Source organism: Myotis brandtii, unplaced genomic scaffold, assembly GCF_000412655.1.
Source record: "Myotis brandtii unplaced genomic scaffold, ASM41265v1 scaffold326, whole genome shotgun sequence".
Classification (NCBI taxonomy): domain Eukaryota; kingdom Metazoa; phylum Chordata; class Mammalia; order Chiroptera; family Vespertilionidae; genus Myotis; species Myotis brandtii.
In genome coordinates, this window is record NW_005362534.1 from 1,463,402 (window position 1) to 1,483,419 (window position 20,018).

Here is a 20,018-nt window from a genome sequence, read left to right on the forward strand (position 1 = left end):
CATTGATGTTTCTCTCTCTCTCTCCCTCTCCCTTCCTCTCTGAAATTAATAAAAATATATTTTAAAGGGGGGGGGGTGGTTTAAGTGAAAGCTACAATGACATTCTCCCAGAACCAAACTGAAATTACAACTAAAATATAGAAAAACCACCCTGAATAACCAACTAAAGAATAGCTGGAGAGAACTCTCAAAACCAAGGATGGAAAGTGGAGACTGCACAGAGACTGATAAAAAATGCAATGGTGCCAAAGAGCTGGCCAGGCTCCCACAAACTGTGGTACACTTACACCATGGAATACTATGCAGCTGTAAAAAAGAAGGATCTCTTATCCTTTGAGACAGCATGGAGGAACCTGGAGAGTACTATGCTAAGTGAAATAAGTTAGTCAGAGAAAGACAAATATCACATGATCTCACTCATATGTGGACTCTAATGAACAAAATAGATCCAGAGACACAGACACATGGAAGAGACTGACGAATCTCAGAAGGAAGGTGGGTGGATAGAGATTAACCAAAGAACTTATATGGATACTAGAGGCCCAGTGTATGAAATTCGTGCACTTGGGGAGGGTCCCTCAGCCCAGCCTGCGCCCTCTCGCAGTCCGGGAGCCCTTGGGGGATGTCTGACTGTCAACTTAGGCTGTGAGCCCAGCTTCTGGCTAAGTGGCGCTCGCCCTGTGGGAGCGCACTGACCACCAGGGGACAGCTCATGCATTGAGCGTCTGCTCCCTGGTAGTCAGTGTGCATCATAGCAACCAGTTGTTCTGCTGTTTGGTTGATTTACATATTAGCCTTTTATTATCTAGGATATTATATAGGATATGCATTACCCATGGACATAGACAATAGTGTGGTGAAGACCTTGGGGGTGGGGCAGGTCCAGGGTAGAGGAGGTGAATGGGATTTAAAAAAAGGGACATATGTAATAGTTTCCACAATAAAAATCTGTATATATAAAAGCTAATATGCAAAGTGTCCCCTCAGGAGTTTGACCAGGAGACTGGGAGTTTGATCGCTCTCTATGATGTGCGCTGACCACCAGGGGGCAGCACAAAATGAAGAGAGGCCCCGGCCAGCAGCCGGAAGGCCCCGATCGGCCCTGATCGCTGGCCAGGCCTAGGGACACTACCCATGCACAGATTTCATGCACCGGGCCTCTAGTCCTATCTAATAAAGAGGGAATATGCTAATTAACCCTCACACCAATCACAAAGATGGTGCCCACAGCCAATAAGGAGGGAATATGTTAATTGACTTCCCCGCCCTCAAAGATGGTGGCACCCACAGCCAACAAGGAGGGAATATGCTGACTGCCACGCCCGCAAAGATGGTGGTGCCCACAGCCACAGATGGCAGCACCCAGTCCCCTCAGCCCCACCAGGGTGGCAGGCGTATGTCAAGGCCAACCCAGGTGGGCCTGGCCGCTCTGCGTGCCTGCCTCTGGAGTCCCCTAGTCCCCTCAGCCCCCAGCCTCCCAGGGCCAGCCTGAGGCACAGGCAAGCCTCAGATGGCAGCTGCCCAGCCACCCAGGGCCGGCCCAAGGTGCAGGCAAGCCTTGGATGGTGGCTGCCCAGCCGCTCAGGGCTGCCAGAGGCTCAGGTAACCAGGGCCGGCCAAGGCTTGCGCTGCTGGCAGCAGCAACAGTAGAGGTGTGATGGGGCATCGCCTTCCCCTGATCACCTCCTGCCCCTGAGGGCTCCTGGACTGTGAGAAGGGGCAGGCTAGGCTGAGGGACACCCCCCCTCCAGTGCATGAATTTTCATACACCAGGCCTCTAGTAAATTTATAAAAAGACAGTGAGCTGTGGACCCTGTGACCCTACCCACCCCTCTATATCTTCCCCATGGTCTCCCTCTGCAGGAGGCTAGAGGCATGTGCCTCGGTGCCTGGCCCACAGTGGGTGCTCTGCAAGGGTGGTTCCCTTCTCCCTCCATCACACTTTTCTGTAGCAAATCCTTATTTGGTCCTCACACCCACATTCATAGGCCCCCCTCCACAGAAATATACCCTACTATAAAAACCAAGGGTCCGAAACATTCACTTCTCATGTGAAAACCTTAGGGCCACCCTGGATTTTAAAAAATGTGGTGTTATAAAAATAAATGCCCAGTAGTACAGTAATGTGGTGGTTTTAAAATAAATGCACACATAATTGGGTGTTCTCCCTTCAACAGGTGGGGCTCAATTCCCATACTCCTGAGTGTGGGCTGGTCTCAGTGACTTGCTTTTAATGCACAGAATGTGGCGGAACTGATGGTGTGAAACTTCTGAGGCTGATGCATAGATGTGATACATAATGCTCTGTCTCTCAGATCTCTTACTCTGGGAGAGGCCAACTGCCTTGTCATTTGGACACTAAAGTGGCTTTATGGAGAGGTCCCCATCATAAGGAACTGAGGCCTCCAGCCAACAGCCATGTGATTGAGCCAGCCTGGAAGAGCCCCAGCCAAGCTTTCAGATGACTGCAGCCCTGCCTGCCATCCTGAGCACACCCTCAGGAGAGACCCTGAACTAGAAGCGCCCAGCTAAGCCACCCTCAATTTCTGACCCAAAGAACCAGTGAGGTAATAAACATTTGTTTGAAGCTGCTAAAGATTTGGCATAATTTGTTACTTTCCTTCTGAGAGTTTGGAATCTGGTATGTGCCTGGCAGGGGGTGCCTACATGACCAGCTCCCAATAAAACTAACAGTGACAACAAACAAAAGTAGTGTAGTATGTATAATTTCTAAATAAATATACCTAACTGGGAGTTCCTGCTCAACATGTGTTTTGCTGATGGTGTCAGTATGACAAGAAAAATATTTTAAAGGCGCCCTAGCTAGTTTGGCTCAGTGGATAGAGTGTCAGTCTGCAGACTGAAGGGTCCTGGATTCGACCCTGGTCAAGGGCACATGCCTGAGTTGAGGGCTCCATCCCCAGTAGGGGGCGTGCAAGAGGCAGCCGACCAATGATTCTCATCACTGATGTTTCTATCTCTCTTTCTCCCTTCCTCTCTGAAATCAATAAAAATATAAAAATTTAAAAAAATGTTTAAAGGCCACTGTTATTAATGACGGCTGGCCTAGAACCTCAGTTCCGGTTGCCTGTAGAGGCAAGACTGGCCCAGTTTCAGACACCCTTAAAGAAGCAGAGAGAGGACACTCAGAACATTCTTTCTGACTCCTAGCCTCTGGAGGGCAGGCTGGAAGGAGGATGAGGTCTTTAGGAATTTGCTCCAAAGCACTAAGATTTAGGAGGGTCCAAAAAGTTAAATGCTTTTCAAAGGTTGGGTGAAATTTTAGGCCAAATCTGACCCTTGAGCAGTCCCTGGACATTGACAGATAAGCCCAAGTCAAGCGCAGGGAGGAATGGCACTGTCAGTTCAACGGGTCCCGAGGGTGAGCGTGTGAGTGTAGACATACCCAGGAGACCTCCGGTCCTATAAGGGTTCCTTTCCCAGCATTGACTCGGCTAGATGTGGATGAGGACTTCTTCTTTGCGATGGTTCGAGTTGGTGAAGACTTGTAGGAACATTGAGCAGGGCTGCCGGTAGCTATAGGAGGGCAGATGTAAAAGACTAGAGTGTTACAGCAGAACAGCCAGAGAGACCACAGCATAGATGGAAAGGTGAGCAAGGAGTTGGGAATAACACACTTATGTTAAAACGTGACACACAGGCAATGCCATCTAAAAATCCCACCACGCTTTTTCTCATGTGCACAGAAGGGATTGTATCATTGCGGTCGGATCATGAGAATTCTCACTTCATATTACACAGTGTTGTACAAAGTATCATACTTTAAAAAGATATTAGCTTGTAAGAACATATAATAAATAACTTCAAAATGCAATGGTGTTTAATTTTAAAGCGTGCCTTTAACATTTATGTAAAATGTTTGTTGTACTCATTCAATAGAAACTTATCTGGCCACTGGCTAAAGCTAGAAATGAAACTACTGGTCCGCAATGTGTTAAAAGACTCCCACAGTCAGAGTTCAAGAGTCCAGTTCAGCCCTAGCTGGTTTAGCTCATTGGGTCCCAGGTTCAATTCCGGTCAAGAGCACATGCCCAGGTTGTGGGCTCGATCCCCTATAGGGAGCGTGCAGGAGGCAGCTGATCAATGATTCTCTCTCATCATTGATGTTTCTCTCTCTCTCTCTCCTCTCCCTTCTTCTCTGAAATCAATAAAAATATATTTTAAAAAAAGAGCCTGTGTAATTTTGTTAACCAGTGTCGCCCCAATGAATTCAATAAAAAGGGGGAAAAAAGAATCCAGTTAATTTCAGGAGTTCAAAATCTGGGCTTTGCAGCCAGACAGACTGAACAGTCACCTAATAGCTGGATCATGTTGGGCAGTTTGCTTAACCTCTCTAAACATCAACTTCCTTGTGTAGAAAGAGTTAACATAGTAGGCCCGACTACTGTCTTTGCACATAACTGCTTACAGAGTTGGCCCTTGGTCAGCATCTGTGAACTCAGATTCCAGGAGCGTTCTCAGCACTAAGCAAAGCATAGCTCCCTGTACCTAAGCTATTTGTACAAACACCATGACTTCTGCTTTCCTTCTAAGAGTCTGGAATCTGGGCATGTGTCTGCCAGGGGGTACCTACGTGACCAGCTCCCAATAAAAACCCAAGGCACTGAGTTTCTAATGTGCTTTCCTGGTAGGCAACATTTCACACGTCACAACTCATTGCTGGGAGAACGTGACCTGTGTCACTATCCTGGAAGAGGATGCTGGAAGCTCGTACCTAGTCTTCCCCAGAGTAAGTCATAACAATGAGTCCTCCTAGACCAGTGATGGCGAACCTATGACACGCGAACTCATTTTTTTGGTTGATTTTTCTTTGTTAAATGGCATTTAAATATATAAAATAAATATCAAAAATATAAATCTTTGTTTTACTATGGTTGCAAAGACCAAAAAATTTCTATATGTGACACGGCACCAGAGTTAAATTAGGGTTTTTCAAAATGCTGACACGCTGAGCTCAAAAGGTTCGCCATCACTGTCCTAGACCAAGGGTGGGGAACTTTTTTTCTGTCGAGGGCCATTTGGATATTTATAACATCATTCATGGGCTATGGATTATCAACTTAAAAATTAGCCTGCTATATTTGGTCAAACATTTCATTAACTCACCCCTAATGCCTTGGCAGGGCCAGAACCAATGATTTCACGGGCTGACGTTCCCCACCCCTGTCCTAGAGAGTCACTAACGCTGGGAGTAGTCTTGGGGACCTTGTGACACATCTCTCTTCCCAAAGTTGAAATACTTCCTGCTTCCCAGGAATTTTTTATTCGTTTGAGACATAATTCATATATCATGAAAATTCACCTTTTTAATATTTTATGTTTCTAGTATATTCACAAGGTTGTGTAACCATAACTACAGTCTAATTCCAGAACATTTTCAGCACCCCCAAAGGAACCCTTGTACCCATAAAGCATTCACTCCCCTCCTCACTCCCCCATTCCCTATCAACTACTAATTTACTATTTCTTTGGATTTGCCTATTCTACACATTTCACATAAATGGAAACATACAATTGTGGCATTTTGTGTCTGGCTTCTTTGACTGAACATGTTTTCAAGGTTCATCATGTAGCATAAATCAGGAATTCATTCCTTTTTATAGGTGAATAATATTCCACTTTATGGAGATATCACAATTTTATTTATCGATTCATCTGGTGATGAACGTTTGGGTTGTTTATACTTTGTGGTTATAATGAAAAATGCTGCTAAGAACACTTGTGTACAAATTTTGATATGAACATATGTTTTCAATTTCCTTGGCTCCATACCTAAGAGTGGAATTGTTGGGCCATATGGTAACTCTGTGTTTAACTGTTTGAGGAACTTGGCCACACAGTTTTCATTCCCACCAGCAATGCATAAAGCTTACAATTTCTCCACATCCTCACCAACACTTCTTTTCCTTTTTTGCTTTGAATTTTAACCATCCTAGTAAAATGTGAAGTAGTATCTCATTGTGATTTTTATTAGCATTTCCCTAATGACTATGTTGAGCATCTGTCGTGCTTATTGGCCATTCATATATCATCTTTGCAGAAATAGCACTGCTCAGAAACAGCTAGAACTAGGTAGAGAGTTATATGTCATTTATATGTCATCTCACTGATTACACTATCTTGGGAACTAAGACCAGACCTACTCTAACGTAGACAGCGTGGTTCATGGGCAAACAGAAGATGCCAGTCCTGATTAATCTTGCCATGATGATTTGACCCACTTTGGTCAAAGAAGGGCTTTGATGGTATGGCCCAGTGTTTCTCAGACTATAGTATGTAGGTCTGGTGGGTCCTGGAGTTTGTTTTCCTAACAAGCTCCCAGGTGATACCGATGCTGCAGGTCCATGGACCAGGGCTTGAGTAGTGAGGCTCTAGACATGTGTTAAACTCTTTTACTGTGCCAATCTCATTTAATCCTTGTGGCAATTTAAAATAACTCCATTTTATAGATGAGGAAACTAAGGCTTAGAGAGGTTAATTAACTTATCCAAAGTGGTAGAGTTGTTTATAAACCCCAAAGACTGGTTTAAAGGCTACTCTGCCAAACCATCTGTTTACTTTTTTTAAAAAATATATTTTATTGATTTTTTACAGAGAGGAAGGGAGAGGGATAGAGAGTTAGAAACATCGATGAGAGAGAAACATCTATCAGCTGCCTCCTGCACACCCCCTACTGGGGATATGCCCGAAACCAAGGTACATGCCCTTGACCGGAATCGAACCTGGGACCCTTGAGTCCGCAGGCCGACGCTCTATCCACTGAGCGAAACTGGTCAGGGCCAAACCATCTCTTTAAATTAAAAAGTCTAACCTCAAAAAAAGTAAGTCTAGCCCGGCTGGCGTGGCTCAACGGTTGAGCATTGACTTAAGAAGTAGGAGGTCACGGTTCGATTCCCAGTCAGGCCACATGCCCGGGTTGTGGGCTTGATCCCCAATAGGGGGTGTGCAGGAGGCAGTGGATTAATGTTTCTCTCTGATCATTGATGTTTCTATCTCTCTCACCCTCTCCCTTCCTCTCTGAAATCAATAAAGATATATTTTAGAAAAAAGTCTAACTCCCATTAACTCATGAAATAGTGTTTTTTCCTAATCCACATGCCTTCAATGACAAAATCATTTACTTACCTTTGTGACACTTAAAAAAAAGAAACATAGCAGCAGCAAAACACTAGTGGGCAGACATTTCCCAAAGCCAGTAAAAGCGAAGCAAAATATAAAAAATCAGGAATAAACTTATAGGCTAACCAACACCATTTCTGGCATTTTCCTTAGTGTCACCAGCTTGGCCTCTTTTACCTGAGCCACTGAACTGCTTAGTGAATGGGATTGCACTTCTGCTTCTGGATAAAGAAGCCTGTGTGGGCGCCGACAGACGCCTAACGCCTAAGTTTTCCGGGAAAATAACTGGCATGCCAGGAGCTGAGGAATGGAATCAAATAAAAAAATGTAAAAAGCAACATTCAAACAAAACAAAACAAAATGTTTAAAACAGCACAGTGCATATGCAAATTAACTTTTGGGTGGTAGGACTAAGTGGAAAATAAAAATATTCTGGCACAGGATGGCTTCAGAGTTCGTCATAGTAAAATAAAACAAACGATGTATCATTTAGAGTATGAAAGAGCGCATTAATTCTCTTGGGATGCCAAAATTCATTCAAAATGCCATTGCAGTATTACCTGCATCACTCTAAGAGAGTTAGCCCATCTCTATAGTATGGACTCAAGAAACCATTTACTCACCAAGTAGATCTAACATTGAAAAAAAGATTACTTCTACAAAACACTTGTTTTAGGTCCTCTGTAAAGAAATATTTCATAAGACACTGATTTTGTTCATGTGTAAATATGCATCTTTTCATACTTTTTCCATATAAATAAGGGCAAGATTAAATAAGCACGAAAATAAAAATAGCCAACTGATTATCAGCTTTAATGGAAGTAATAATATTCACAATCCAAAATTCAGGGACTTAAATATCATTCTGATGGTTTTGGAACGTATTATAAGGTAATGGATTAACTTTTTCATTACAGTCAAACCTCTTTTGTCAGATGTCTCCCATCTCAAACAATTTGGTTTTTCACCAAGTTGTTCACAGAAAAAATGTCTTGGTTGTCAAACCAAACTTCTGTTTTTTGATCTGACAACCCTTTCATGCTGATACTTCAGCATGACAAAAAGCTTCTCTCAGGCAACAAACAAAAGAGAAAATGCTTTTGTTGCTAGGGAAGCCAACATTAGCATAATTTTAAAACATAAAGAGGCCATCAAGAATGCTAACATTGCTAAGGGTATGAAAGAAGCAATGAGCACAGGCAATGGAAGAGGTAGAAAAACTGTTGCTGATTTGGATAAATGAAAAGCAGTTAGCCAGTGACAGCATTTTGGAAGCAGTGATATGTGAACAAGCAAAGATGCTGCATGCTGACCTGAGAGACATCCCTGGACCAAATGCTAAAAGTGACTCATTTAAGGCCAGTAGGGGGTGGTTCAACAAATTTAAGAAAAAAAGGTGTTTATTAGTAGATTAAACAGCACGTTAGACATGTACTATATATAAGAAAGGTTAAAACTGAATCATTTGGGGGTCTGGAACAGATTAGTTGTATTTACATTATTCTTAACGGGAAAGAATGATTCCGTTTTTTAACAAATCGCTTCTTGAACAGCCTTCCGAAACGAATTAAGTTCGAGAACCGAGATTCCACTGTACTTTGTATTCTTTGGGTACCCAGTAGCCAGTAAATGGTTGGGGAATTAAAATGTTCAATTAATAATTAGCAAGTAGATAATTTAGCTGCCAATCTTTATATACTAATCAATGCAAATATGAATTTAACATCAATTGGTAGCCACGTGAATTCATGAAAGCATATGAAATACAGAAATAGAATAGCATTATGGATTTAAAAGCATGTAGATGTTTTCTCATCCAGCTCTTAATCCCAGGTTTCCAGTGCTTACCCATGAACTACATTAGAGACCAGCCACACTGACATTTATGGGTCTCTGACACACAGGACAGGCCACTGTGCTCGAGGTGCAAGGTCAATGCCATCAAAAAATAACTAGGAAGATGCACTGGCTTCTTCAAAGTCACAAACATCCTTCTGCTGGCCCTTTGGTGATGACTTGACGTGTTAAGTACTCCACTGGTACCTGACACTTCTTTAGTGACGCTGTATAATACACATTCGATGCATGGACAGCTTCCCACCTTCTGTAACCTGCATGCTCTGAAAGGTCTCAGTTCAGACTTTTACCGACTTCTCTGAGCCTCCATTGGAACTTGGGTAGCTTTAAATCTCCTTCAGTTTCTGACATTGGCACGTATCCTATACATATCATCTCCTACCTCAAAGCAGAGTGCTGAAAAGGGCCGCCCATCATTTTCCCCTTTAAAGGCTCCATATTAATTCTGAACTGTTTGAGCAGGCCCCCAAAGCACAGGCAGTAACACATCTGAGTCTCCCACGTACCTCTGACTCATCAATTCTGCCATTTCTGGCTAATCACCTACATCACACCAATAGCTGGATAGTTACTTTTTTAACAGTCATATCTGCCCACTGGCCAATTAATTTTGGGGGAGGATAACCCCTGCATGCACTGTGGAAGATGGAACAGTCTCTTTAAGGCAGGGAGGACAGCAGTAATTCTGTCTCTATACAACCACAACCTGGCTGCAAAGGGTGTTGCCACTTTCCAGACTCTCATTGTGGCCCTCATATTCAGGCCACAAGACTAGGATAATGGCAGTGTTTGCAGAAGGCATAAGAGGGGCTCTCACTCCCCTGGCTGGCATGGCTCAGTGGTTGAGTGTTGACCCATGAACCAGGAGGTCAAGGTTTGATTCCTGGTCAGGGCACATGCACGGATTGCGGACTCAATCCCCAGTGTGAGGTGTGCAGGAGGCAGCAGATCAATGATTCTCTCTCATTATTGATGTTTCTCTCTCTCTCTATCTCTATCTCTATCTCTATCTCTATCTCCATCCCTCCTTCCCTCCCTCCCTCCCTCCCTCCCTCCCTTCTCACTTCCTTCTTCTCTGAAGTAAATAAAAAATATTTTTAAAAAATTTTTAGAACAAAAGAGGGGCTCTCACGAAGACTGACATTAAGACACACACACTAGAAAGAACAAAACTGGATATCAAATCTCCACGTTCACTTGCCTCGCTCTGGAGAATAAGATATTGCTGCGGTGGATGATGACAGCCGCTTATTCATAGGAGGCTCCATCTGCTTTGGTAAATTCATACTTGATGTGGAAAGTTTCTCATATGCTACAGAGAAACACAGTAAAGACATTAGTACATACACCACTGTAGACTGAGAAACATACCCCCCAGCATTCTTCCCGTCCTAATCCATATGCCTTCAAAGCCACTGTGACACAGCACACTGCTTCTAACATCCTCCTATCTACCAATGTAGCCCAGCTGCAGATGCCCTGGCCACAGCAGCCTTTGGTCTGAAGCAAGATCTTCTCTTCTACTTCTCGACTCTGTTCTTCTCTTTGATTTCATCCAACCTCACTCAACTGTCCAACTAAAGCTATGCTAATCCCACCAGCAAATCACTTATTTCCTTGTGTCCAGGAGCTTTTAGTCAGTATATTCAGACCACACGAAAACACCACCAATCTGGATCCAGAGATAAATCAGCACCAGAAAATGTTCTATGGCCTGACTGAGTGCATGAGCAGGAACTGGACTTTTTCTGAAGGCTGTCTACAGCTCAGGTTGGACAGAGAAGTCATTTGTAAGGCAAGGAGCTCTATTTAAAGCAGAATAAGCTTCAGTAGTTGATTTCTTCCTCTTATCAAGAGATGGGGTCACAATGGCCTTTTCTCAAATGTTATGATAGCTTATGGTTAGAATGTTAACATATGGTCCCAGGTTTGGTGTTCTTAATTTTAGAGTAGTTTCTAAATGAACTCATTACAGTAAATGAAGCAGTACGGATGGTGCCCTGCCAAGCCATATCGGAACCCAAGGCAACAGGGAAGATGTATTTCCTGGCTTGAAAGGAAGCAAACTCACCAATAAGATTTTCAAAATCTACTCATCTCCTCATGTTTTCAAATGAGAGAAATTCCATGTTTGATATTTCTTCTGACTAAGAGATGATCTTAAAACATTTTAAAGCCCTCGCCGGTTTGGCTCAGTGGATAGAGCATCAGCCTGAGCACTGAAGGGTCACAGGTTTAATTCAGGTCAAGGGCACGTACCTCAGTTATAGGCTCGATCCCCAACCCTGGTCGGGGTGCATGCAGAAAGTAACCAATCAATGTTTTTCTCTGTCTCTCCCCCTCCCTTCCACTCTCTTTAAAAATCAATGGAAAAATGTCTTCTGGTGAGGATTAACAAACGAAAAAGAAAAAAAAAATTTCATTGACTTAAGCTGAAGTCAAATTACAATAAATTCTTGTTTTGGTATAAATAAAATATTAAAACTTAAAATTCTGGGAGTTTTTAATTTTTCAGTATTTTGGCAACTACTTTAATGTTCTGAAAAATAATTAACTATTGGAAATTACATGAAGTCATGTACATAGATAGGGGTACACATTTCCTCCTTTGCCTCAGGCTCCAACATGGTTCTGCATGACAATGGTCTTTAGGAATTTGATATTTTGTTCATCATGAATTGTTCTGCATTAAAATTGATTAAAATATTATTTGATCTTGATATTGTGTGCCCGAGTTGAGTACACTTGCCTCACCCTGGCCGGGACCCTGGGTGCGATTCCCGAGGGGTAGTTATCAAGTCCACCTGCCCCTCTTTATCAAGGGAAGGCCAGGGCCCACACTACAGTTCCCTCAGCCAATGCAGCAAAACCTCTGCTACTCAGTAACACTAAGAAAGATTATTCTTCAGAAAAGGGATGTTGGAAAGCAAGGATATTTACACCTACTGCTATAAACTGACCTTGTGCATGGCTAGTAAATAGCGCGTCCCTTTTACCTTGTTTTTTTTTTTTTTTTTTGCCAGCCAAAGATGGGTTGAATTTCTAAAGTCATTATTAAATGGGAGCAAAGTTTTGCTAATTCTGTTCTTGATCTAGACCCTAGGAAGTTCCAAGCCTATATCGAAAGCAGACAGCCTATCAGAGAGGTGAAGTCAAGAACCGAGCCCATTGATCGCCTTACTTGGATCCCCAGTGTTAGTGCTGAGGAACACCCTGCCACTCCCTCTCAACACCTCTCCAGAAATCCATCACATTAACAACACCGGGAACTCAGTGATTAAGCAGAAGTGACTGAAACACAATACTACTTAATGCCCAAAGCGATGATTAATGAGAGTGTGAAAGATCTGAATGCACAAATGTCAAACACTGACAAGATTTTCAAAGCAGGAGTTAGTGAGCTAAGGATGATGACATGTCTCCAGGGCAGGAGGATGTAAGGCATGTACAGCTCTGCGATGACAGAAACAAAGAAATATGAGCATGTCATTCACATCGCTAGAAAAAATGTTCTAAGGGGTAAGACTAAGAAATCAATTGTAAACGTGCTTCAGACACACATGGTGATGGAGGATGATGATCAGTACAGTCATCACAAAATGCCATGGCATGGTGATGCTCGGATATACCATTGGTGGACTCGGAGGCAGCAGGGGTCTCTGGATCCGGAGGAGGGGTGCTGGCCGCTAAACCTAGAGGAGGGGGTGGAGTATTTTCTGATTCACCTACACAGCAAAAAATCAGAGCAAAGAGAGATAAAGGAAAAGTCCCACTTTCTGGTTGACTTAGTTCCTACTTAGGAAACTAGAAAAGGTAACTGAAAAGGGCTGACTTCTCATAAACAGAAAAACAAAGTATATTCACTGATAAGAGGTTAAATACACAATTCAGCAAAGACAAGAAACTGTAATATAAATGGAAACCCATCTGCTTTCAGGAAGAGCTATTCCACACATCCTATCCTGTGAATAGGATGACAAGAAATAAGACACTGAAGGGGGAAAGCCACCCAGACTAGTAACAATCCATACAGTAAATTAAAGATCTGAACCTTTAAAATGAGTATGAACTGGATAATGAAATAAATAAGTCATCTTGAAACAAAATAGAAAGAGCAATAAGAATTAATAATGAGGAGAGGAAACCCCTCTCCCGCTTTTTAGAGGGTAACTGCTGCTCAGTCTTTGTGGGTTGCGCTGCAGCAGTGCCTTAGCCTACTGCCACTGACGTTCCCAGAAATCAGATTGTCTCAATGCTTGCCGGGTGGATCCAGTTAAGCAGGCTCTGCATTCACGTTCTTTGCTTTTCTTTTGCTTTACCTCATAGCCCAGTTATTGTACCAACTGCTGCCTGCTAGCAAAAAAATGCAGATCCCCTTCATGAGAAACACATGCATAGGAAGCTTGGCAGTTTGAAACATCACATCTGGAAAAGGTATCTGCAGATTGGTACCAAGCATCCCCCAGCCCCTGCAGGCTGTGCCCACAATCTCCCACCTGCCCTGGGCCCTGCAAAGCAGGGACAGCCTTTAACTCACCCTCACGTCCTCCAACCCCGACGATGACTGCCGGGGACGCTCCTCCCCAGGCTGCTGTCGAGGCTCCTCCCCAGGCTGCTGGCGAGGCTCCTCCCCAGGCTGCTGGCGAGGCTCCTCCCCAGACTGCTGGAGTTGCTGAAGCTCCTCCCCATGAGCACCTCTTCTTCAGCTCCAGCTGCCTTGAGCGCTCCAGGGACCGGCGCAGCATAGCCTCCAGCCGCTCCTGCCCAGGTTGCGTAAGGGAGAGCAAAATTAACACCAGCCTCAATGCTGGGATGAGTCACCAAATGGGGCTCTGTGCTCAGCATCCAAAACCCAGACACAAGTGCTCTGTGCCACACAGTGCCTGCTCGGTGGGTGGAGAGTAAACAATGCGGCTGGTGTGATCCCAGACCCAAAACCTCAACCCTGGGACAGGCTGTGCAGCCAGGCCTTGATTTGTTTTTGTTTTTTAAAAATATATTTTATTGATTTTTTTACAGAGAGGAAGGGAGAGGGATAGGGAGTAAGAAACATCAATGAGAGAGAAACATCGACCAGCTGCCTCCTGCACACCTCCCACTGGGGATGTGCCTGCAACCAAGGTACATGCCCTTGACCGGAATCAAACCTGGGACCCTTCAGTCCGCAGGCGGATGCTCCATCCACTGAGTCAAACCGGCTAGGGCTTGATTTGTTTAAGAATAATGCTAGACACACATTAACTCCTTGAGGCCTGTCTCAAGCCTGGTTTATCCTACCTACTACGCTCTAGACCCAACCAAATGCTCTCTAGTTGAAATGCATAAAGCAGTCTGATTTGAGACATTTCAATTAAAATATAATTTGAATGTTATAGCCTTAAGCCTAACTTTTTTAGGGTGCTACATGACTGTGAGGTTTATTTTGCAAAGCCCTGTTTTCATCTTAGAATTTCTTAAAGGGGGATCAACTGTTTTCTAAATTATAACACTTTTCTGCTCTATAGTTTTCTGGGGATAATGCTACATATTTCAAAATTTAAGAGAGACAAGTGTAGGGGAGCTTCTAGCCACAAAATAAAGCATCTGTGCCTTCTCAGAGTTGGATGGGAGAAAGGGAGAGATAATTCAACAGTTTTTAGCCAGAAGAGAAAAGCACCCAGGCTTCTAACAGAGCATTTATCAAAAGTACTCTCCTCTATTAACCCAACTGTCACTTTCATAAGGTTGGGCCTGACTGCTGGCAAGTATTTCCTTGGCACTGGAGTTCCAATTCTATATTCCTCACTGCCCCAGTGATGCTGCAAATACCAACCCTTCTCCCTGCCTCTACATGGAGAAGGCCGAAGCAAGGTAAACAGTTATGCTGACACCCTTTGGCCCTCATAAAACCCACCTTGGGGTGCTCCAGGAACTGGGTTAATCTTAGCCTGACTCCAAACAAAAAGATCCTCTTTTCTCCTGGCTTAAGTAAGCAAGCCAAATTAATTTAGGGCAGCACCAACTGAGTAACCGTGACTTAAGGATTGGGAAAGGCTCCCTTATTTTACTCACTAGAAACACAGAAAAGTCACTTAAGAGGTGCCTGGACCCATCCTTGGTCTACACCAGAGGGATAAGGTGAGCATTTGCCACATCTTGGCCTCCTCTGCAGAATTTCTCTCTGAACAACACTTTGCTAAGAGACAGCCTCTCCAGGGACCTGAGAGCTGAAAGGCGATTTTTTTCCTCCTGTAAATCTCAGATTTGAATTTGCTCTACTTTTTGGCTGAGACTCCACAATCATGAGTGTGCATTTTCTGGCAGAGTCCTGTCCTCATGACCTGGGGGTGGTCCATGAAATTGTGACAGCCAACCCCCAGGGTCTATCTGAGAAAAGCTGGGGGCATTGAGGGATTTAACATCTTGATTATTTGATGCTTGAGGTATGATTGCTCAAGACTGGGGCTGAATAGTATTTCATTGCATGGATTTAACATATTTAATCAATGACCTAACTTAAGTGCTGAAACCTTGTACCACAGAGTAAATTTAGTATTTAGTGGGTAATGGGAGATTTCCTACATGCCAGGACCTCACAAGGTAGCCTCTCATCTAATAGGCCAATGAGAAGAAAGAACACTAACACTTCAGGCCCACCTTACCACCAAGCAGCTATCTAGGGGCATAATTAGAAGGGAATGATCACCCAAAGCCAATCCTACTCTTCGACTGTTCAGTTACCTTTAGAAAAAATACCTCTCCATCTACCCTCAATCCACCGAGGGGTTCCAAATTCCACCATTAGAGATTCATTCCTTTGAACTATTTGTAGGCTTATGAAAATGAAGCTATCCCTGAAAGATGACACAATCACTTTGTGTCACCCAGTTTTGGAGAGATGATGAAAAATAGGTAGTAACCAAGCTCTATGGTAAGGGGATTTATAGAAGCCAAAGTTGTCAGAATGGGATGACTCAAACATCAAAAACAAAAAAAACAAACAAACTGGTTCACTTCACTTTTCTTAAAGGTTAGTTTACATAGGTCAGTATTACTCAGTATGTATCTTTCTGTTCCATCATGTGATGGAATGGAAAGAATCCTAGATTTGGAGTCAGGAGATATGGATTCCAATTCCACCTCTGCCTGCTACTTTTTAGCCCTGTCACCTTGAGTTAATTGTTTTAACATCCTTGGACATCAGTTTCCTCATCTATAAAATGGGGATATTATCTATATCGACAGACCACTCAAGTCTACAAGATAATAACTAGCATAGGAAATCCTCAGCCAATGCTAACTGAATCTGAATTTAAAGAGGAGATTATCGACAGGGCAGTTTGAGCAGTGGTTCTCCAACCAGAGTGGAATCTGCTGAGGATTTGCATTTCTGACAAGTCAGTCCCAGGCAATGTCAGTGCTGCTGGTCCTGGGGCTACACTTCCAGAAGCACTGGTCAGACAGGCTGAGCATGAGAGAGCATTTAAGAAAGTTCCATCACAACAGAAGAACAGTATTAATAAATATTAGAGCTGCATACCGCATACCTCGACTCCTGCCAAGCTCTGGTTCTCCTGATGGTCGATAGAGGATGGGGAAAGGACAAGGCAGATTCTTGTCCCTAGAATGTCCTCTATTGGGTGGGGCTTAGTAGAAGGAAAGAGTAAAGAGACCTCATCCTTGACCCCTTGAGCTCTGGCTCTAGATCTGCCTGGATGAACTCAAAGGTGAATCATGACAAAGGTGACCTGCTGAGCTGGCCTAGCAGTATAAAAGGACTCAAGCAGGGCCCGGCCTGGGCACTGATACCCAGACAGCCAGCTGTGGCAGGAGAGGAGGGCTGGCAGTGCCTTTTCCAGTGCTCTTACTACTTGTGATCTGGAGATGACAGGTAGACAAGCTCCCAAATGGTCTCCAGCAGAGCTCCATAGAGGGTTTTTCTCTCTACAGATGTCTACCTCTAACCAGAAAGGCCATTCAGTCACCATGGGTCCACAGCAGCCAATGGGCAGCCCTTGGCTTAGTGAAGTTATGTTTAGGTTGAGTTCAGAAATGTGTCTTTCTTTTCTTTTTTTAAATACTCACCCGAGGCTATTTTTCCATTGATTTTTAGAGAGAGGGAAAGACAGAGAGAAATATCAATGTGAAAGAAGCACATTGATTGGTTGCCTCCTGCACGTGCCCCAACCAGGGCCCAAGCTGGGGAGGAGCCTGCCTTTGACCGGAATTGAACCTGGGACCGTTCAGTCCGCAGTCTGATGCTCTATCCACTCAGCCAAACTGGCTAGGCAAAAATGTGTTTTTCTTACACTCAGCCTGGTGGGTCTTGTTAGGTATTAATCAATATCACGATGATAAGTTGTGATGTGTCAAAATACAAAGATGAAGCTACTCTTTGAGAGAGGCCTTTCTTAGCATGAGGAACATGGACTTGGCTTTTCCAGGCTCCATTTTCCAGGGCCTCTGATCAGGAAGCCATCCCTCCCAGTGGAGAATGGGTGACCACAGTGTGTTGTCAGCCCTACCCCAGGGAGGTGACAAGGGCTTGCTCCAGAAGCTCGATCCTTGGAGCATGAGAGGGTTGGAGAAACCTGCCTTGAGGAAAAGGCAGCCTCCAGTGGACACTGGATGGCCCGTTCCCCAGGACAGGCCTGGCCAGCCTCCAGTCCTCCTGACCTTCAAGACTCCTGGGAGCCAGGCTGTCTGTGGTGCCCACTTCTCTACTGGCAGACAGAGGCCCCCTGGCTGAGTCTGGGGCTCACCCATACAGATGTGAAAACTCACCAAGAGCCCTAGCTAGTGTTGCTCAGTGGATAGAGCGTCAGCCTGTGGACTGAAGCGTCCCAGGTTCGATTTTGGCCAAGGGCACATGCCCAGGTTGCGGGCTTGATCCCCAGCAGGGGGCATGCAGGAGGCAGCCGATCAATGATTCTCTCTCATCATTGATGTTTCTATCTCTCTCTCTCTCTTCCTTCTTCTCTGAAATCAATAAATACATTTTTTTTTAAAAAAAAGAAAAGTCACCAAGAGCAACATCATGGCAACCAGTCATGGCGCCAGGAAAAGGCTGGGCGGAGAGGGGGGAGTCATGGGATTTTTAAAAATATATATTTTATTGATTTTTTACAGAGAGGAAGGGAGAGGGATAGAAGTTAGAAACATTGATGAGAGAGAAACATCGATCAGCTGCCTCCCGCAACCAAGGTACATGCCCTTGGCCGGCGACCCGGGGCTTCGGCCCGCAGGCCGACGCTCTATCCACTGAGCCAAACCACTTAGGGCGAGTCATGGGATTTTTATGAGCTCCTAATATCAGACCCACAGAGGCAGGACTTGGTGGGCAACCCAAACACTTTCCAATAAGCTAGAGAAGCCAAATGGGCTGCAGTGGAATGAAGCCCTGCAGAGGCTTCTCCCTGGTTGACAGAGGCAGAGCCGGACAAAAAGAACCGAAATCTGCCCCTGGCAAGAAAAAGGAAAATCTCCACAGCTGTGTGCCAAGAGGCACCGGCCCTCCCAAAGATCTCCAGGGACCCATGGGGCCGTGTGTAGAGGGTTTCCTTAGGAGAGGGGCTCCCGACATCTAGACTTACCCATTCTCCCCAAAGATCACCCAGGTGAATCCCAATCAGGCCTCTGCACGGGCAGAGCCAAAGCCAACGTGGCTAGCAGGCCAGCCTGCATGTGGATAGTCCCTAGGCTCCACCGGGCTTGCCCGGGGCCCCAAGGGCTGGAGCAGGTGGCAGAGGGAGGCTGCCGCTTCCCCTGCCTCTGCCTCGTTAGGTTGCTACACAACCACAGGAAGCCCAGCTCTCGGCCTCGCCCTGCGGTGTCTGGGGAGAAGGAAGCAAGCTTGGCTTGTGTTTATGCTGACAAGGGTCAGGCAGCATCCCCTGTTCTCTGCCATCACCATGTTAGGGATAAAAGGGAGCACACAAAGCAAATAAAAAATTAGCCGGCTGCACAACCACTAAAGATTCAGCTGCATCAGGACCAACCATCTGGCATGACATTCCCTCATCTGCAAGAGCGAGGAGTCTGAGAGCTTGATTTCAAATGCCTCTGGCGCCACTGTTCAATGAGGAAAATTACAGACAGGGAGCCTCAAAGGCGGACCCCTGTGACACCGCCAGGTGTGTCAGAGGCTCGGGAACTGTCTCCCGTGACTGCACAGTGCCCCTTCGTGGAAGCAAGAGTGACACACTTGCTCTGGAGTCAGCACGCCTGCCAGATGCCAGGAATCAAAGCGGCGAGAGCAGGGAGGAGGGGACAAGCTGTGAGTCAAGCAATGGAGGATGGGAAGAAAATGGGAGAGTCCAGTGACTCATGACCAATACACACAGGCTGGGAAAGGAGAGATCTGCCCCAGGTTACTGAAGTGGCCCAGTACACAGGGGCTTTTTCCTTAGTCTATAGACTTTGCACCATAATCTTTTCTGGGTAGCTCCCAGGTAGGCTGAAGTCGCTGAAGGGAATCAAACATTTCTGAGCATTACTCTGTGCTAGGTGCTTTGCTGGGCACTTGCACAAATGTCACTTCCTTTAATTCCCATGACCACCTCTGTTTTGTGCTAAGAAGACTGAGTTAGAGGGCTATGAGAGGCCAGGGCTGGGGTTTACATCAGGAGCAGATGAAGCCACACAGTGGTCAGGCTGCAGCCAGCAGCAGGGAACCATGGCTAAGGCCTTGGCTTAGACCTTCATTTGATAAGAGGAACAAAGAAATTGCCAGGTAAACAAGTGTTTTGTGGGCAAAGATGAATGTAATTGTGTGTGTGCGCATATGTTGGTGTTTTTTAAATTAAAAAAAGAGGAAGGGGTAAAGATATATCATGATAAACCATTCAGACATTTAAAAAATACTGAATTTGCCTGGCCAGCGTGGCTCAGTAGTTGAGCATCGACTTATGAACCACAATTCGATCCCCGGTCAGGGCACATGCCCAGGTTGCGGGCTCAATCCCCAGTGTAGGGCATGCAGGAGGCAGCAGATCAATGATTCTCTCTCATCACTGATGTTTCTATCTCTCTCTCCCTCTCCA

General features: G+C 44.9%; 1 protein-coding gene across 5 annotated transcripts in view; it reads right to left on the minus strand.

Annotated features, from left to right (window-relative positions):
- Nucleotides 1-20,018, minus strand: part of MAP7D2 (MAP7 domain containing 2) — an 88,587-nt gene that overhangs the window by 32,823 nt on the left and 35,746 nt on the right. For 2 of the 5 annotated variants that reach the window (XM_014543468.1, XM_014543464.1), the window contains exons 4-8: nt 13,535-13,757; nt 12,558-12,722; nt 10,199-10,309; nt 7,318-7,440; nt 3,407-3,537 (exon numbers count right to left, since the gene is read on the minus strand). In XM_014543468.1, coding sequence (XP_014398954.1) covers nt 3,407-3,537; nt 7,318-7,440; nt 10,199-10,309; nt 12,558-12,722; nt 13,535-13,757 — 753 coding nt within the window. The remainder of the gene's footprint in view (nt 1-3,406; nt 3,538-7,317; nt 7,441-10,198; nt 10,310-12,557; nt 12,723-13,534; nt 13,758-20,018) is intronic. The other 3 variants (XM_014543465.1, XM_014543467.1, XM_014543466.1) reach the window with 3 other exon arrangements.